The sequence below is a fragment of the Zosterops lateralis genome (genome assembly GCF_965231275.1).
Source record: "Zosterops lateralis genome assembly, chromosome: 5".
Lineage (NCBI taxonomy): Eukaryota > Metazoa > Chordata > Aves > Passeriformes > Zosteropidae > Zosterops > Zosterops lateralis.
Genome location: NC_139766.1, coordinates 9,042,906 through 9,063,696, shown reverse-complemented (window position 1 = coordinate 9,063,696; position 20,791 = coordinate 9,042,906). Strand labels below are relative to the sequence as shown.

Here is a 20,791-nt window from a genome sequence, read left to right as displayed (position 1 = left end):
CCCACAGTCCTGTTTATCATTATGTATGAGTACTGCTACTTAAACTGGCTCAGGAGTGTCCTTTGGAGCACAAAAGCAATAAAGCAAATTGCATCTTGGTAAAAGATTGTATTGTGTACAATTACATTATTGGCTTTTGTTTGCTTATACATATTTGGCTAAATTTCACAGTAAAGCCTTGAGACCAGGCAGCCATTCTAGAGATACACCTTGAAAGTGTTCAAAGGGTCTTGTGGCTCTTCTAATGTAATAAATGAAGTGTAATTTTAAAATGGGTGGCTGCAGCCAAGTTAAGCAAAAAACTAATTCATTTTATCTACCACAGGGTATCTGTTCCTTTATAAGGTATAAGCAGATTTACTGTTTGGAATCAGCCTTTGGCATAACGTCTTATTTCTTTGTATTCACCTTCAGATGTGTTAGCTTTGCAATGGTTTATAGTCTGAAAAATTAATGCATGATAAGCATTGTGTATATGATAAATGTTTCTTCAGGGGAGTTCCATGTGTATTTTGGTGTTACCGCTTTGTAACCTAATTCCTTGGACTATTCAGGGTTCCTTTCAATCAAATAGTTGAGAAAATGAGGACTTGTCTCTAGCAGTTTTATGGCTGTTTGTGTTGTGCAGATACTGGCTGTGAACATTCCAGATCCAAGTGTTGTCTGACATTAATGAAATGCTTCCTAAATATCTGGTATTGGCTGAGAATGTTGATCCAAACTACCCCTGTTAGATGAGCCAAGTAGAAAAGGTATTCTTTACAGGGAAAAAAAAAAATATGCTCCACCATGAAGATCACATTTCAGGTTTGTTTTCTATAATATCAGTTTATAAAATCATGAGAATCTATTTGCATGGATGCGGGCATTGCTGTTTGGGAAACTCTGTGTTGTATTTTTAAAAAGCTGGCTCTTGCTCTGTATCTGAAACAATTGCAGTGTTTCTGTTATTGCAGTATTTCTGACTGTCTCTACAATATTGTATTTTTGGCTACATTCTTTAACAGTTAGATATATTTTAATGTAAAGAACAGATGGTTGTTAGTTGTTCTTTGAGAGTCATTTTTGTCCAAGTTGGACTTGGTTGTGTTGGTAAAGGCAGAGTAATTGTTTCTAACTGTAGCAATTCTTAGGTCCAGTTTTAGATTTCTCTGGAGCATTCATTTTTTTGTTTTGTAGGAGCAAAGCAACCCAGGTACAAAATATCCTCTTTTCTGAACCTCTTGTATGTGGATACTGTTGTTTACATGGGAGTGTGCACATGAAAGAATGTCATAAATGTGAGTGTGCAGACATGCTGATTTTCCATCCCACAGTGCTGGAGCAATTCACATGTGCTGGGGATTTTGAGGACAAAACAGTCCCAGCCAGTCTTGTGGTGACATGGCCAGTCTTAATGACACACCGCAAAATCTAACAGAACAGTCTGCAATGGAAGTAGGTCAAACCACATTCCCTGAATGAAGTAGGTAAAACTGCATTCCTCCCAGCTGGAGGAGGCTCAGAAAGGCAAACATTATGATTAAAATTGGTCAGAATTGTGGAATGAGCCTTTCTTTATTCCTTTCTGCAAAAGGCAAAGGACCAAATTTTTATTCTTCAAAAGCATTCTTCACAGCTCTCTGCCTACTTAACACCTTCCTTTTTAATATTTCTTCAGCTGTGATTCGGAGGGAAAAGTCATCCTCGATTCAGCCCCCTGTTTTCCCCTGCACTAAAGTTTCTGTGTATTGGGAGTTTTGAGGAGACCTTTGTATTTGGGTTATATAATTACACAGATTGCATTTGACTCTGTCAGGAGGTCCATGCTTGCCTTGGAGAGCAATTTATGGTGCATATGTGTGTATCACAAAGAAGATTCTTACATAAAACAAAAAGTAGAGCCTATTTGGCCACATTGTAAGGCAAAGTCCTTTATCTGTGTGTGAGAGGGTTTGTGTGAACAGGCATCCTCTGACTGCCCACCCTTGTGAGTCGGGAATCCCTTCCTGGCTCTCCCTGCCTTTCAGGTCATTCCTTTGTAAGTCACATTTGTACATGACCTTTGCATTGTCTTGAACACAGACCTTTCCACACTGACAGGCTCGCTGTTATAACATCTACTATATCCCCTTTGGAAACAAAGCAAAATTGAAAGAGAATTCTCACTTCATTCTCAATCTTTGATAAGCCCGGTCAGTCATGGTGCTTTTGGAACTGTAAACATAGAAATAACATCTCTTTACAAGAATTTTCTTTTGTTAGTAGCAACAGATGACATGAACAAAATGAGTCTCCTGCAAGCCTAGTCTTTACTCTATGTTTGAAAGAATGGGGAGCCATTTAAGGTACACATCTTCCATTGATATTTCTATCAATAACTAATCTCCAGTACTTATTTTTTTTCAGTCTGTTTTTCCTAGGGCTTTTAAGATTGGGTGGCATAATTATTTCTCTTTTATATTTCAAAGGATTACCTGTACAGGTAGAATTTGAAAACTATATCCTATAAAATTTTGTTGTAAATAAATATATTACCTATGTGTCTTCTCCCAAAATAACTATTCATGCCTACTGCAAGGATGGCATCTGCAAGATAGTCAATGTTTCTGCACCTGATAAAAGCCGATTGAACTCAAAATGTGTTAAAAATTACTTTTTTGTTATACATGCTACTTATACATGCAGTAAGTAGCTCTTCTTTTAACACAGTAGTTGTCTGTAGAATGATGGAGTTTTGAATAGCAAAAGTATGGTTTTTAGTAAAGTAATCTAGGTTTTTGTAATAATTGCCAATATTAATTTCTTTCCAATATGTGGAGAAAAATGACTTGAGTGTAGTGGAGTAAGAAGACTCCTGTCTCCTTTGGTCAGCACAGTGAATCCTTAGGACTTCAATGTAGTTACATCCTGTGCTCTAGTCCCATTTAAGGGTTTTTAGGGGCAAAGAGCTACTTTTCCCCTAAGTACTTCCTGTTTTACTTCCTGTAAATCTTGATTTACAAATACCTAAGGTAATTCCTGATATTTGAACATTCTCCCCAAGGCTTCCCTGCTGTCTCACGTTGTTTCAAGCTTCTTCTCTGTAAGAGAAAAGTGAAAGGGGGGGTGGTGGTGGTTGTGAAAGTGTTGGAATATCTGGCATCTGGTTTTTAACAGAAAATTTAGAGCTTGAGTAGACATTTGGTGGCATATTTAAATCTCTTTAGAGTTGATGAGCCATTCTTTACAATAGTTTGACGTTTCAGCAATTTCTAATGTTACATTTGTAAGGGAATTAACCTACCTCTACTGTGTAAATCATATTTTATTGCTGCTCTTTCCATTTTTTTTTGTTAAAGTTATATTTAGATTCAGTTCTTGCTATGTTAAGGTAACATAATTCAGAATTTCTTATTTTTCCCAAATAATTTCCATGTTTGTAAATTTCTAAGTTGACTTGAGGACTGACCTTCATATTTTTAGGTTGATATTCCCCTTCAGGATTTGTGGTGGAGTTATGGTCTCAGGACTGAGCTTTTAGAAGAACTTAATGTGAAAAATGGCACAGCACTTTGTAACAGCTAAGGAAAAAAATGCAGTAAAATACGGAAAAGTGATTTTCTGCTTAAAGTTTTTTTGCAGCTGTCACAGAGTGAAAATCAAATGTGATGGTGATTGGTCGTGTGCTGATTTACTTCAACCAGAATTTGCAGCAATTAATTCTGGTGCTATAGAGTCTTGCCTGAGTCATAAAATCCTTGAGGATTTGCTGAACATCCTGAACAACTGAGTGAAGATTTACATTACTTTCCTTTACATTACTTTTTTTCTCTGACAGCAGTTTAATGACAAGTTCTTGTTCATCTGATGACATCGATCAGGAAGAAATCCAGCTTGCTTTGCAGGCTGCCAAAATTGCCACACGAGAGAAGATCAGATCTAGATTTCATGGCAGTAATGATCTTATTCACCGCCTTTTTGTCTGTATCTCAGGTAGGAGAATCACTGAATCATTAAACTGGTTTTGGTGGAAGGTTTTGGCTTATTTTGGGGGGTTTTTGCACAATAAGTTGTGATAGAAAGTACTAGAGATGAAGTTTCAGGAAGACTCTGTTTTTGGGGCCTTAGTTGCAGTCTGGTTTGTAAGGACCTGTTGCCTGTTTGGAACTTAGAAAATCAGAGATGCTGACATCCTAGACTTGTAGTGTTGAAGAATTTTGACTTGTGTCAGGTTTGATTTTTCCCTGGTCATGCCTTGTTGTGTTCAAGGATTGAAATTTGACTTAGCAGTTCCATTTTCACGCAAAATCAATCTCTTAATATTTCCTGACAAAGGATAAAGAAAATCTGTATTGGCTTGCAGGTAGCATAAAAACCAGAATGTTACTTGGCCATTATGGAGAATTAATTTAATCAGATGTTCAGTTTTTACTCTTAACATGAGCAAGTGATCCCCTAAAAATACACGAGGCCATTACAGCTACTAACAGGCAGATTTAAACACTTTTTACAAGGATGATGTAACAGTCTAGAAATGATTTACCCATTTTCTCAAACTCTGAGGTGTTGCTGACCAGCTGCAGACAAACTACGCTAGTGATCTGAGAAGTATCTTAAAGACCTTGTTTGAAGTTATGGCAACCAAACCTGAAACAGAAGACAAGGAAAAGCAGAAGAAAGGTAAAAGATCTGAACATTTGTTTTCTATAATGAATTTCTGATGGTAGCCCAGTGGGGATCCATTTGACACAAATTCCCCTAACATATTGTTATCTTTTTGACAGGATTCACTGTACAGTGATTCACCTAAGTTTAAAAGGAGTCATGGAAACAGACTGTAAACAGGATGAAGTCCCTGTACAGGAACACAGGAGTTTGTCTTAAGGCAAATACTAAAAAGAATTAGTCTTCAGAGTTCATTTGCTGTTTCCATATTTCTATATTTAACAGCAGCACACAGTAGCCCATATAGTTTATACCCTGTAATTTATGCAGTGTTTGGACTTCGTAGATTTATTCCCCCCCAGATTTGTTTCATACTGGGTACATTTTAAGTTAGCAAAGAACAGACTAGAAGATGGGAATGCTCAGTAAAGTGCTGAAATCTGTCCTGTCTTAAAGACATTGAAGAATTTGGCTTCAAGACAGGAAAATGCCACATTTCAATTCTAGATAATTAAAGTTATGGAACCAGAACTAGATCATGAACCAACAAAAGATTTTTTTTTTTCCTCTGTTACCATTTTTATTATTTCTTTTTTAAGTGGCAAGTGTGCTAACTTATCTATAAATAACCATGTCATCCCAGCGAGTCTGCAATTACCTTTGTCCTTTGTTATCATCAGAACTACCAGCATCTGAAAGTGATCAGAGATCTATTTTTTTTCTCCTTTCTCTCCTCCGAATTGAAAACTTTTTGTTTCTCCAAGTTTCATTTAAAAGCATTGAAGTTTTTTATGTGAAACACTTAGTTAAAACTTGGATCAAGTTAGCAGAAAAAACCTACACTCCAGTCCCAGTTCTGCAGTAGGATAATGCACAACATGCATTACAGTCTTCTGTTACTTTTGGTTGAAACTTCCACAACAGTTCTCTGGTGGCAGCCTGTCATGGTGTGTAAATAGACTGGCTTTTTTTATTGTTAAAAAATACGGGGTTAGACAGAATTGCTAGAAAGAGAACAGAAGAGCTCCTGAACCTTCAAATAAGAGTAATAAGGAAACTGGAGCTGTAAAGAATGATCACTGGGGAATGTATATTAATTAATAGTCCTTGGATGGATGTAATTTCTAATAGATGAACTCTTACATTAAAGATTGACAAAAGTAAGCATAAACAAAATGAGTGAAAAAAGGGGAGTTCTCCAGTGAAGTTTCTCTTTGATATATGTGATTTGACGTGTGTGATTCACCTTGGGAATCTCTCACTGTTCTCAAAATCTACTTGTATTAAAGGATCCAAGTTAAGATTTGGGAAATAAAATGTAGATGCGATTAAACTAGCAAAAGTAAGAAAACTGCATGTCCTGTAATAATAGCATCTTTCATTTCTGTTGTCATCCCAAAGAAGAATAGGAGACTTGTAAATCGCTGTTTGTGTCAGGGTAGAGAAAAAGCAGGAAGTCTAAGAAAGTGCTATTGTGGTCTAATCCCATGAATCCCATGAAAGTTCTAACATGAATCTTTGAAGTGAAAATTGGAAAAACATGAGTACTTTTTGAATTGTTTTGCAGTTAATCATGGTTTAAGGAATGCAGCATTGGAAGACTGTGCTTTATGTCAAGAAAGTATATCATCCTCAGAACTTGCAGCAAAAGCCAGAGATGGGGACTTTGAAGGTATTTTCTTTTTTCTAAGAATTAAAATGAGACAACACTGATGTATAAAAAAGTGATCATTAAAATGAAAAGTCTTTTAATGTTTGGCTCTGGAAAGTGAATGTAAAATATTGTCATGCTGTTATAGAGAAAGTCAGAAGATAAACCGATCATATTTCTTTCAGGTTTTTTCTAATAGCCTCATGAAACTCTTATCCCCAAATTGTCATATTGAGTATGAATTCCTCTGTATCAGTGCAGAAGGGATCTGTACAGTAAAGGTGTGTATTTAATACAGCGTGTGATGTTACATCTGACGAGTTTCTGAGGGCTGTGTGAAATGCAAAGCCCTAAGTAAGGTCTTCTCAGCCAAATCCAAAGAGGGTTTTTATATAGTTTGCTGCCTGTGGATGTGCTGTTTTCATCCCAAGGTAGAAGTAGCTTTCATATTTTCTTTACTTTTCTCTTTGATCAAGTTATTTTGGCTAATATTTTCACATTCTTCACCACAATATTTTAAAGAAAATTACAGTTTTATGTAAGTCTGCTGAGACTCAAATCTCACTGAGTACATGGTAAGAATGAAGAAAGCATGTAAGTCTCAAAGTTTTGGTTGAGGTTCAAGTATTCTGAAAGCTCACGAATTGTTTCTCTTTTATTAATCTGAGCTTCTTCAGAATAAGTTATGGGCTGAAGTCCTATTATGGCAAACTCAGTATAAAAAATGGATTAAAAGATATCAGAGCACTTGCAGTCAAAGAATAAGAGGAGAGATATATGAGATGGAGCAAACAAGAAAGCAATCAGCTTTGATCTTCAAGACTAAGTGGTGGTTTCAGCACACTAGGAGCCCAATTATCAGAGCTGTAATATGTCTGTCTGTGGTCAAGTGAGAAGTACAAGACAACCATCAGCTATGAAACTGTATCTGAGCTTCCCAGAAACTCAAGTGAGCAGTAATTTCCTTGTGCTTTAAAACTTTGATGTACTGTTATGCATTTGTCCATGTACACTACTGTCCTTCCAGTGAGAGGTTTGGAATGCAGGATGACAGAGCTGGCTGATAAAGCAGTGTGGCCTCTGCTTGTATGTGGAGGGTGGTGACCAACAGAAAAGAAATACTGGTTCATGTCATTTGTAATAAAGATCAAAAATCACAGGGAGGAAAAAACAAGAAACTCTTAAAAATTAGATTTTAGAGTAATACTGCATATTTGTAACTTATTTTGTGCTTATATAAAACCTATGCTTTGCTTGCTTACCCTTCTTCTGAAGCTGCAGGCTAAAGGATTTAATCTGTTTAGAACAGCAGGGCTAATTCATGTATAATGCACTGTAGAAATATTATCTCTTCTGGAGGAAGGTGATTTCAAGGCAGATAAAGAACTATTCAGTAGTCATTTTAATTGATTTTTCTATTGTGCTGTAATTCAGAATGTCACAGAAGGTGCAGGAAGGAACAAATCTTTAAGCAAAATCCTTACCACGTGTAGGCTATATTGCAGAAGAGTGCGAGGTTATTCCTTCTCTACCACCTCAATTCATTGTCTTTTGTTTTGGATCAATGCTGATGCTTTTGGTGAATTTGACTTAGAGAACTTGAAAGCCAGTTATTCTGAACTGCAGGATGCTACACAAGCCTCTCACAGTGGATGTATATTTTGTCACAGCAAAGTCACTTCTCTTCTCTGGCACGTTGCTCAGCTTTTAAGGTTCTTCAGCCTTTCATGGCAGCTGCTATTGGCATGGGGAATGTTTTATGTTTGGTGAGGTGAGTTGGGATGTTATTTACTGAAATAAAGGGACAATGGTTTGAGTACTTAGGTGATGCTATGGCCAGTGCAGTAAAGGGGAATCTTTGGAGGTACAAAAGGCCCTGCAGCACCCAGGCAGTGTGAATCAGTTATGAACCTGCTCTAAGTGAATGATAACACCAGATATGTAGTATTTGTAGCATATGCAGATAACTTCAATCAAAACAACCCGCTGCCTGCACCTTTATTCCAGAATAGCAGGTGTTTTATGTGTGCCTGCATGGTAGGAAGCAGATCTTTGTGGGATAACCAAGTCCCTTTTGAGTAAGTAGACATGGATGCCAGGATGAGCTTGGCTGCCTTGGCCCAGTGTTGTCCCATGCTAACATATCCTCTAAACTGAGCCAATTAGCAGGTGCTCGTGCAGGTACTCTGCTTTTGGTGCTCACACAGCCTCACTGGGAAGGCTTGGCCATGTCTGCACCAATCTCCTTGCAGACTTTCTCTGGGAGCCTCCCTTGGATTATGTGTAAGTGGTTATGCTGTAAATATCTACCTGTACAAACCCCAGTGCAGCTCTTCTGACTGTGTAAACTGAAGAGTGTAGTCTCCTGTTACTTGCCTCCATTCCTGATGGGCAGGAATTTTATGTATCCCAAAGAGACAGAGGATGCTGAGGAGTTTGGAGATAAGCTCCAGCTTACAAAACACAAGAAGTCACAGAAAGTCTACTAAGAAGGACCTCTGAAGTGGGTCTGTATGCTGAATTTATGGGAACTTAAAAAACACACCTCACCTCCAATACATGCCAAACCCCTGTCCCTTCAGGTCACAAGTTGTCATAGCTGGCAACACTGTACAGACTTTTTTCTGCTGAGGTGTGCAGGGATAGCTAATGGGATACATGGTTTTGCCATCCCTTAGGCATCCAGCATGAGGCATAAACTTCCACTAAGATTTTAACCTCAGCAGCCATGTGCCTTTTCCCCCTTACAACACCTCCCCATGTATCTTGTTTTTGCTGGCCACTGTGGAAGGAACAGTCCCTGACTTTGGGTGATGTTTTGGGTGCAGATGGATGTCTGGAGTATAAGGCAGCTTTTGCTTCTTGAATATTGTTCCCTATTTCTTGCAGTGAGCCTGATGGGTTTGTCCTTCAGGCCAAATCTGGCCATGGGCCATCAACAGGAGTACAGGAATACACCACAGTTATCACTGTAAATGGATTCAACGCAAACACTGAGAGCATCAGAGTTAATTAATTCCTTTTTTGTACGTCAGTCCTATACCTCAGGTCACTCAATTATTTCAACCGAAAGTGAAAACAATTTAAAGCAAAGGAGCACATCAGTAGCTCTCCCCTTCTGCCATTGTGGCAGAGTATGTATCAAATTTAGAAGGTCCAGCCAACTACCTGCCAGGAAATCTCTTCCCTATTATTAAATAAATCTCTCTAACTGAATGTAGCAAGTGTTTTAAATTGTATTCAATCAGTGATATTTTTAAAAAACCCTCAAAAATGGAAAACAAGCCCAGCAACCTGAACAAATAAATAGCCTTAAGATTGTACTGAAGGTTTCAGCCTCTACTCACATTATGAAGATGAATCACTTGTTTTTGTCAGATTTCTCATTCTTATTGTATATAAAACCCACCAGCTGGTCTGGGTCATAAAACAAATATGAATGTTTATTATGAGCCAACTGACATTGGCAAGGGTTTAAGAGTTAAATCCTGTGACCTTCTGAAGGTTGAAATACAATAAACTACAGATTAATTGGCATTCCAAAACAAAAGCATGAACCTGTGGTCTGTATGTTAATCTTTGTTGTCCTGATGCTCTAAGATTATTGTCAAGGAAGTATACGCATTTATACTTTGTGGAGTATTAAAAAATTGTATATATTTATAGGGAGAGCATGTAAAACAAAATTTATTTTCCTGTGGTAGAATATTAATTTATGCCATATTCAATAAGTAATTTTTAAATACAGTAAAATTTATTGTCCTGGTTGTACAATGGAGGTGATGGCCAGTGGGGTACAAAGTTCTGTGTATAAACTCAAAGCAAATTGTAATGGCTGGCTACAATTGGGGCTCTTGGCTGCCAGTGGTGCTTGCTCTGAATTGTATTAACAGCAGACAGGGTCTGTGTGCTGGGAGCTTCCATGGTACTGCCCTTCTCCCTGTGATCTGGCGAGCCACAAGCCAGCACAGGAAGAACCTTGTTGGGAAGTTCCTGAGCTCCAACTTGGACAAACCACTGTTGGTTATGAGAGCTGACTGAGAGTGGGTAGTGTGGGTCACACAATGTAAAGGAAACCTCTGCCTTTGAAAATGTAAGAAAATTGCTCTTATTAAACCCAATGTAAATGCATCCCTGATCAGGACAGGGCTGTGTCATTCTTAATATGCAGTACAGCTTTAGAAAGACCAAACACTGGGGAAGTACAAGTTTGGTGTCTTTCTGCCATTTATGCATCTGACATCATATTTCCAGCCCTAACAGAAAACTTGCTTTGTATTGCTGGCAGATTCCCATGTATATACATAGGTGTACACACACACACAAAGTAACTTCTTGACTTCAAAATTATTGCTTTTTAATGTTTTCATTTATCAGTTTGTTAATGGGATAAAGCATAACTGCGACCCTGTTCACTATATTTGGGAGCATTACATTTATCCTTGTGAGCTTGATGATTGTAATGCTAAACTTAGGCAAATCTGAGTTTTACCATACATGTATTTTGGGATAACTTATTACTCAGAAGGATTGTTCTGTTATGACTGAGAGAAATGCGAATATTTTAAGTTATCCATGTAATGACGTTAAAGGCAGGATAAGAAAGTGAGTTACACTTCTTGTCCTAGAATAAGCATGTGATATCTAGGAATCTAAAGATTTTTCTCAAGGAAAACCTGCAAGCATTATAAAGCTGTGGGTGCTCCATGAAAAAATTTGCTGTAGCATCCTAGCTCTCTGTGCAGCTGTAAGTGCATTTTCACTCCTGATCCCTCTAGCATCTGTACAGAACTGCCTTGCTTGCTACCACCTACTTAAGACTGCAGACATAATGGATTTGCTGTGGCTGCCAGTACAAGTATCTGTTTGTGCCAAGTAGTGTAAGCATCTGTTTGCTTCACAGCACACACTATTTCTCCCTGATCTCTTGCCATCCACCCCTCCTGTCTAGTCACAGGCTCTCCTGACTGCTCTCCAACCAGCAGCACAAGCACAACTCAGAAGTTTGCAGTCCTGAGGCTCAAGCTCTTGTTCTTGTTGCAGTAGGAAGTCACCAGGTCACAAAAACCCACCCATGCTCCTGTACGTGCAGAATCTCATCACTATGACTCTAGAAATAGCTGTCAGCCCCAGCTGAATGCTTTACTTTTTCTTTTGTCGTCTATGTGCCTATGGTTACTCTGTTATTTATAATGATGACCAGCAACACTTTGTAAATGAGAGAAGTTAAACTGTTGCACAGTTCAGTGGCCAAACATGTTCTGTCCACAACTTTTTACTTTTTCTTTTTTTCAGCAGCTCTGCTTACACTGTGTGAGAGAGGAATCTAGCATCAAATTTCCATATGGAGGCAATGGTTTAAAATCAACTGACCATATTTAATCATGCATGTAGAATTACAGGATTCTTACAGGTTTTAGATTGTAGTGCAATAATTGGATCTGACTCAGGCTTTAAGAACTTGCTTAAAGAACTTTTTTCCTTTCTCAAAGACTATTCCTTTTGTTGGCACTATGTGGAACTTGTTGAGACTTCCTCGCAGTACTTATGGGAAAACATCCCCTAAATACTGTAAAGAAGAGGCTTATTCAACTCTGTAGCATCCTAACTGGGATTTTGATTAGGTTTGAACCTTTTTGTCTAGTAAATACATGTTTTGAGTGTTCTGGTATGTTTTATGTAGATCTACATTATCAACTTTTTTTCTATTTTATAGTGATTTGTAGGTCTTACAGAGGATATTCCTACTACTGGTTATATGGAAGATCCAAGTCTGTCTCTGCTCCATCTGATTTAAAGTAAAGATTTGACCCATATCTCAATGGAAACCAGTGTTTCTGTAAGAGTTCCTCCATTTTATATAAATCATTATTTTGCCCAAAGAACCAGTTGCTGATCATGTACCTGCACAGAATGGACACAGAATGACATCATTCAAGGTGATGTTGAATCAGGCAGAGCAGAGGCTTGAGCCCAAGTTTGGGAAGCTCTATGTCTTGGTGAAAGCTTTCTAGATTTGCACAGAAATTCCATCCTAAGAAAGCTATTTGACCAGAACTGAAGCTAAGAAGTCTGTACCTCTTTTTCTCCCTCACCCCCAAAATTTTCATCAAATTATATTAAGCATAAATTTTTTTTTATATATTTCAAGGTGGCTGTGTAATCAGCATTGAATCTACTGAGCAAGGACAATTACAATTGCCTATTAGAAATCTTACATCAAAGTCAGAGATTGCCCAGAATGACATGTGGAAAAATCAGGTGTGATGAGGGACAAAAAAGGTCCATTTTACTGTGGCAGTAGAAGTGAGGGGGTAAAATCAAGTCACCTTAGTTTTCTACTTTCTGTGCTTAAAACTGAGAATTTACAATCCTGCTTTCATCAGAAGAGCTCCAGCAAGCATTCTGACCTTTTTTTCAGCTGTGAGAGTATTGTGCTGTGACAGCTGCAGCAGTGTCAGTTCCACAGGCTGTTGTAGGAGCAGCTCTCTGCAGGTTAGTTTGGTAAGAAGTGCAATCAGGGTTATTTTGCATGATGTGCTCTGACATCTAACACACATCAGTGCAGGAGGAACTTCAAGTTGGAGTTCTGCATTAGGAATACTTGATAGAAACAAAAGATGCAGAAAGGAGTGTTGTCTCTGAATTGCCTGGCTGTAACACAAACACCACCACAAGCTTAGGGTTTAGCAGCTGTTCTTCAGCAGGGAGTTGTGGTGTGCATGTTTCTGTTTTGTTTTCTACCAGAGTATAGATTTGCTAGCCTAGGCTTTCTGCAAGCTCCCACCAACTTTTGGGGTTGTTTCTCTCTCATCAGTCTCTTGTGTCTCAGCATCACAGAAAAAACTTCAGCATTCTGGGCTAATGTTTCAGTCATCAGAGTCGATGGATCTGGGTCCATGGTCTCTTCCTCTTGTGTCCTGAGACAGAGAGATGATCTTGGTTTTCTAAGATTAGATGGGACTGCATTAGGTCTAATGCACATATTTAAGCCAAATTAATTAATATGTTCTTTTTGACAGTTTAGAGTGTCTGTGATTTTTTTTTTTTTTCCTGTGATTATGGTTTTCTTAAAGCTCCAGCATCTTGGATTTATCTGACTTAACTTTTAGAGCAGAAAATGTTTTTAGCTAATGAGATAGCATAAACATGTAAAGGTGAATGCCAAAAGCTACAGAATAAAAAAAAACAACCTGTAAAATTTCATGATTTATGAGAAATTGTAATGCACGATGTTTGAATAGTTAAGAGCCTTTTTCAGTCTTAACACTATTTAATTTTATCTTGTGCCTTTTCCTTTCTCTAAACTTGTTTCTTATTCATTTAAATACTTGTTTCTCTTCATTTCTCTGCCTTTTTTTCTGTGCACGCTTTTAATGTTTTCTTCTAAAATTTGTATCTGTAGTCTGTCTCATTAATCCCATCCTTCCCTTCCTCCTCCTCTTTGATGTTTGTGCTGTGGACTTCATCCATTTCCCAACAGACTTCTCCAAACTCTCATTGCATGATAAAGCACTGGGCCAATTAGCCCAGGAACAAGGTTTTCCCTCCCTCCCTTGTCCAAATCCCTGAAGCACAGGCAGATAATGCTTTAGAGACTGGATATTGCTATTTGCTGCAGCATGCAGAGCTAATGGAGCGGCGTAGCCTGGAGAAGGGCTGTAACATAAAAAGCCCGTGGATGCTGAGCTGCTGCCCTGCTTCCAGCACATCTTCAGGCTCGTGCTCGGGGTTTAATTTGTGTAACGCACTCTCCACTCCTCTCATTGAAGCTTTATCCCCTCATGAGAGGGCTCTTCAGAGAGTATTTCAAAAGCCTGTTCTAAAAAAAGCCCAGTGACTCAATCGTTGGTGTGTGTAAGTCAGAGAGGCCGCTCCCGAGGCGGAGCGAGATGAAGCTGGGGAAGGAAACCAAGGGATGGGATCCTGTTGGCACCAGGACTTGTGTGGGCTTGAATCATCAAGACTTCATCCTTCCTGTTAGGGTGAGCACTTTGGCTCCAGTCCAGGCCTGCATTTTATTTCTAAGTACACAGACTCCCAGCTCTGTGTTTGTAGTCAGTGTAAGGCCATTTTCAGTCAGCTGGAAGGAAAGGCATTGGGGTGGTGGCCCAAAGTTCCCTATTTCAAATGTTACTTTAGTGCTGCACCGCTGTGATTTTGTGCAAGACATCCCTCTCCTGATTTCTCCCCACACACTGACTGTAGCTGGGTGACGAGGATTAAAGCAGTTACATTTGTACAGCATTTTGAATGTTAAAAGCTGTTACATAACCAAGTGTTACTATTTGGGGGTGTGCTGCAGTGCAGCAGATCTTGGTGCGAGCAGTTGGGATGTTGGGAGGGCACTAAACCCCTGAGGCAACAGGGCACGGGACTGGCTGTGCACCCCTGCTGATGAGTCACTGTCTGGGGGAAAATGTGCCCTTTAGCCACCCTACTGACTCAGCTGATGTGACACCAGTGTGGAGGCAGAGTCCCTCTGCTGTGGGAGGGTGTTCTGTGCAGAGGGTTGTACTGTTTCTGTATGTCGCCAGTAAGTTGTGAATTAATTTTTACAAAAACAAAGTTTTCAGATTAATTCATGTGTCAGTCAAGTGATTCTGTAACTGTGAATTATGGTTTATATGATGATTATTAAAGGTCATTATTTATCAAAAAATTCTGGGTGAGTTTGGGTGTTTCGTTAATTTGGTTTTTTGGGGGTTTTTTTGTTAGTTTGTTTTGGAGGGGTTTTTTTTGGGTTTGGGGGATATTTTTGCAGATTCTTTCTATTTAGCATGGAGGCAAATCCATGCAAGATCAATTAAAAAGTAACTTTTTCAGCATTACACTTCAAGGGCAACAACAGAAATCTATGAGGGAGCTGGAGGGGGAAGCAAAAACAACTCTGTCTTTCCCCCACGAAAACAAAGCAAACAAAAAACTCCTCAAAGAAACCCAAACCAAAAACTGAACAGTTGATAAGAAAGCTGCTTTCTGTTTGATGAGTTCCAGAGTCTTTGTGGGCTTGTGTTGGCTTATAATGTGTGTGGCCTACCTGTGATCTGAAGGGTGGCTGCAGCTGCTGCAGAAGTGGCACATCACTTTGAGATGCTGCAGGGGATACAGAAAGGGCCTGTGCTTTGTGGCTTTTCTGTGAATATTAAAATCAGTAACTGTCTGAACCTGGTAGCCCACACTGCAATGCAGCTGATAAACCATTGGTATCAAGTTGAGCATCTTACCAAGGCTGCTTTCACCAGATCTGCAGAGGGAGACCTGGTGGCACAGAGTTTGATTAACTTCCTAAATTTTGCTGTTTTCAAAATGAGTGAGAATCATTGGATAGTTAAATCCCTGAAAACATAATCTATGTAGAGACAAGTTTTAAACAGGAGCATTATTATTGGTTCATATTTTTGCTTTTTGTTTTGGATATAAGTGGTAAGCCAAGGGGCCTCCTGGATGGAGAACACAGGGATGCTCCATCAGACTTGCCATGGTTTCAGATCAGAGAAAATGACAAAAGTTCTCAAAATCTAAATCATAAATTGATATTAGAAGTAAGTTTCACTGGGCAAGATAAATGTAGTGTCTAGGGAGGTTGCAGAAAAGGAAAAGAAGTGGAAAGAAGACTCTCTTGGCTCCACTTTTATTAATGCTTGACTTAAGCTGGCAGTCTTACATCTCTCTCATGCTGAAGGAAACCCTGCCTTTGAACCAGGAGCCTTGTGTCCCCACAGAACATTTTCTGGTGAACTGTTCTCAGGGTTGAGGTGAAGGCTTCTATGTTCAGTCTCCTTTTTTTCCACCACATTGCTCATTTCTCTGCACATCAACTTCTGTGTTTGGTTACTGGCCCTGTAGGTGTGACCTTTATCAGACCGATGTGCTCATTAAGTGAAGGATGGCTTCCTTAAGCTAGTTCAACCTATAAAATAGTTTAGAGAAGCCTATAAAAGCTGAGTCAAATTATAAGTTCTCTTTGTTTTTATTAATCTGCTTTTTGAGGAGTTTCTCACATTGAATGCTATATCCTTTGTACTTTTGACAAATGTTGCAATGTGACAAACACAGGAAAACTGGTCATAGTTATGTTGGAACAAAACAGTGGATTTTTCATTTAATTATCTTTCTGCCTGTAGCTATAGCCCTCTTAACCTCTGCATTAACTCCACCATATATTTTATTGTTTGATAGTATGCTCCTTGAGGCAGGGATCTTGCTTGTCAGGTTTATAAATCAGCAATTGCATGGCTTGGAAACTGTAAATAATACTCGGAAAGAAGCTGCATACCAGGAACTTGGATAAATACACCCAGCAGTTCATGTTCACTGTGTCCATGGATTCCTTCTGGACAGAACTTGCTTTGCACTCGTTAGATTTTTTTCAACTTAATTAAGCAGTCAGCTTCATCATTTCTACACTTGTAACTCCAGATTCTTTGAGGTCATGTCAGCCTGTCGTGAGCAGAAACAGCTCAACAGAAGGGAGCCTGATACCTTCTGCCTTGCCAAAACCAAATCATTTCCCTGCTTGTCTTTTATGGGAGGTTGGAGAGCTCACAGGAGACATAAACAACTGAAACACGCTGTTCGTGGTAATGGGCAAGTTCTTTCTCTGCTAAGCCTCATACACTTGATTTTGTGGTTTTGCTGTAGTTACTGGTGACTTCCAGTAAGAGTCCTAATAATTTAGCAGATGGTAGTCAGGCTTTGGGTTTATTACCTGTATAGTTGCTTGCCTAATTGCAGAAAAGCAGTTGGCCTTACTGGAGGGAAGGCTGAAGAGGCTGGGAATGATCTCAGTTCTAAGCTTGTTTTGATGGTGGATGGCACTGACAAAAACACCTGTGATCCAGCTCTACTTTAATAATCTCTTGTCTTACTTTATTTTGCTTATCTCCTTTTCCCTGCCACTTGCATTTGACTAAGATAGATTTTATTTTGAGTCCAAAGCTGTCATGGGCCATTTTAGTGCCTGATATGCTCTGCCCAAAGGTGGATGCCTGGCAGAGTAGAGGGGAGTTGAGCCCTCCTAGGCATCCTGAACTCACTCAGCTACTGTTTGCAAAGCACCTGGAGAAATGGAGATTATTTCTATCTTATTCTGCTGCTGCTGTTATATTTTATTCTCCCTACTTCCTTGAAGATCTGGTAATCACATGTTTGTTTTTGCTCTCTTTTGATTTATGTTCCCTTTTGTTGCTGTGTTCCTGACAGATCCTCCTGACTGGGTTCCAGATGAAGTCTGCAGCTATTGCACTGCATGCAAGGCTCCTTTCACAGTCATTCGCAGGAAGCACCACTGTCGGAGCTGTGGCAAGGTAATGACTCAGTCAGACATGTGAGAACTACCCACCAAAGAGAGCAGCAAATTCATGTGTACCACAGCAACCCAGCTGCACAGCAAAAAGTGCAGGGTTCTCAATTCACAGGTGCTTTTGTGTGCCTGGGCTGCCAACTCTCACAGCTTATGTTTAAGGGTTGGAGAGGGGTTTGACTTCTATACAGCAATAAGCTGTATAAAGCTAAAGGCAGAATTCCCTGTTGAGAGCACTCCCCACCCCAACACAGAGTCACTCTGGACTCCTGGTGGAAGCTCTAATGAGCCAGGGCAGCCTGCACTGCCAGGGGTGATGCACTCACAGCTCAGCTGCAGGGACAGTGTGTCCCTTTGCTTTCTTTGCAAAACCTTTGCAGGATCACTCTGGTGTGTAGGGCTGCTGCTTGGCAAGTTTGTGGGGGTGGAAGAGGGAGTGAGGGAGAAAAATGCAGTCATGTAGCACAGGAAGCCAGAAATCTGCAATCCCATTTTGCTTGCTGGCTGGTGTACAAGTTAGAAAGGAAGAGGGCAGAGAAGATGCTTTCATAACCATGTAGTGGACTTTGCAGGAGTATGAAATTCAGAGATATTCACAAATATTCCCCTAGTCTTTCTTTAAAACCAAGGGAGAGATGCTTCTTTGCACTTCTTAGGAGCTGCCTTCTCCATGACCTGCAGAGATGGACAGGCCAGCCTTGGCTACTGTCAGTGCTGGGCACCCTCACCAGAGGGACTGAGCCCGGCCAGATAAACTGGTTATTGGGATCACAGGGATTGCCTGCTGGGGCCCTTCACTTGCTGTGTTGAGGATGGTGCTGCTGCCAGCTCATACAATCTTCTCTCCCCGCCCTTGAAATCAATTCTGACCCATCTCGTTCTTCAGAGGAACTGAAGAGAAATTTCCCTCTTGTTTTTCAGATCTTCTGTTCCCGCTGTTCCTCCCACTCTGCTCCATTACCTCGTTATGGCCAGATGAAGCCTGTCCGTGTTTGCACTCACTGTTACATGTTCCATGTCACTCCTTTCTATAGTGACAGAGCTGGTATCTGACATATTAAACTACTGGTTTGTCTTCTGGAGTCTTACATGGACTGATATATTTGACCTAAACCAAGAATTAACTTGAAAGAGGGGACCCAGTGAGGGCATGTAGGCTTTGACATCCATTATTATAAATTTTGTACAGTTTTTATTGCATTTTACTAAGCTGCTAAAGGGAACTATGAAGCGTCTGTAGCTCTAAGGCTACAGTACAGTCTTCCATAAATTTATACATTAATGTTACGATGCCATATGCAGAACAAATGCACTGTGTGGAAGGAAATAGGGCTCAGAGAATTGAACAGGCATTGCTGCTTATCTTACATGCTAGGAACAGAGTAGCCAGTTAATTAGTCCATCCCCAGCAGATCAGTCCCAAAGCTCAGACACTCCTGTGCCCACTGGAATCCCAACATGGCTGTGGGCAGCAGCACTCTCCTACCTGCTGCCGTTTAACTTCCCCATTTCTAGATTTTTGCTACCTATGCTAGGATTAATTAAAAAAATCTATTTCAAATCTGTATTCAATATTTACAAAGGCAAATTTTTCAGTGAGTCCCATAGGAAGCACTGAAGGCACTAAAACAGTAAATTTCTGTTGCCTTTCATTTACCAAGCAGAGCAATAACTCCAAGTTGTCTTCTAAAAATTTTTACAACTTCCAGGTCCATAGTTTGGAGTTTTGGAAGTATTTATAATCTGAATTATTTATGCTAAATCTTGTTAATAGAAGTCTGACACAGGTTTGGTTTCTATGTCAGCATTTAAAACGTAACAAACATCAGAGGAAGTGGTTAACCAAATAAATGAGTTCATATTAAAATAGATATTCTTGACAGTTTGGCAGGAAAATTTAGTAGACAAGACAAATTATTCCTCCCATACTGAGGTTTTTTAAAAGGCAGATATGTAATGAGATATCCAAAAGGTCTTACAGAATGGTCAGCCAGAGAAGGGTACTTGTTGTCCACATTTGGCAGAGTAACCATGTAAAATAGTGCATATTGGTACTTCACTCATGCTAACGACTCAGAAGACATTTGTATTTATTTGAAACACCAGGGAATAATTCTTATCTCCACTTGGAGAGGAAAGAAATAAGATTCACATGGATTCATGCTATGATCTTGCACGAACTATTTGCAGTAAGAGCTCCCTGAGCACTGAGGTTTCAAAGGCATTTGGACCTGCTTTGAGTTGGCCACATGAAAAGCAAGACAGTGTGTGCTGTGGTTACAGAGGAAACGAGATCAAGAGCTCTTTGCTGTGCCCCCTTTCCTGACTTGTGGTGTTACACACTGTGTTTCAAAGTGATAAATACAAAAATGGGTGAGGAAGTTGTTTGCGGTTATCACCCTCAAGACAGGTTGTCACTCAAAATGATACAGCAAAACTGGCCAGTGTTCATTTTTTTAAATTTTATTTATTTTTTGGGGGACATTCCCTTTGCTCAGTGGTTTACTGTTCAGTGTTAATGAGCCATATGAGGGTGCTGCAGTTTGGCACTACTGTCATTTTGATTCAGATGAAACAGCTTCACTTAGTTTATGTGTAATGCACAAGCCTTATGATGCTGTTTGTAGACAATGTCAGCTCTGATGCGTTATCCTCACTTATTTATATTTTTTATTATTATTACTTCCCTGAAATCCTTCTCATGAAATCTTTGGGTTGGAGTGTCTGCATTCACCAGTGTGGAAAGGCATGGGGTTGGGTGATTGGTGGGAGATGGGTAATGTGGTGCAAGCAATGATACTTATTCAGGCTTAAATCTCAGGCTTCACATTGCAATGGTTATTGCAGTTTTATTTTTAGGAAAAAAAAAACCAGAAAAACACACAAGAAATTTAATGCTTCTTTTATAGGATAAAAAAATTGCAACAAACTTCAATTGTGAAATAAATATGCACAAAAAGTTGCTTCTGTGGAAAAAAAAAATCTTATTTAATGCACTGAATATTTATTTAAGCTTGTTTTTATTTTGTAAATGCTGTAATTCAGAATCATTTCCATAAATATGATATTTAAAGATCTCAGACACTATAGTTTCTTATGTAAATACAGACTCCTATTTCTCTTACTGAAAAGCACAATGACTATATCAATACTAATATACATTTGCCTCAAGGAAGACTTTCATCTTGTAATCTCTTCAGATAATTAAA

At 39.3% G+C, this 20,791-nt stretch overlaps 1 protein-coding gene across 4 annotated transcripts in view; it reads left to right on the top strand.

The window, feature by feature from the left end:
- The window catches only part of ZFYVE28 (zinc finger FYVE-type containing 28), a 147,199-nt gene extending 126,738 nt beyond the window's left edge, over positions 1-20,461 (top strand). For 2 of the 4 annotated variants that reach the window (XM_083861471.1, XM_083861469.1), the window contains 5 exons: positions 3,803-3,954; positions 4,525-4,641; positions 6,194-6,298; positions 17,483-17,586; positions 18,504-20,461. In XM_083861471.1, coding sequence (XP_083717597.1) covers positions 3,803-3,954; positions 4,525-4,641; positions 6,194-6,298; positions 17,483-17,586; positions 18,504-18,635 — 610 coding nt within the window. In that variant the 3' untranslated portion in view covers positions 18,636-20,461. Of the gene's footprint in view, positions 1-3,799; positions 3,955-4,524; positions 4,642-6,193; positions 6,299-17,482; positions 17,587-18,503 lie in introns of all 4 variants that reach the window. The other 2 variants (XM_083861470.1, XM_083861468.1) reach the window with 1 other exon arrangement.
- Positions 20,462-20,791: the final 330 nt, after the last annotated feature.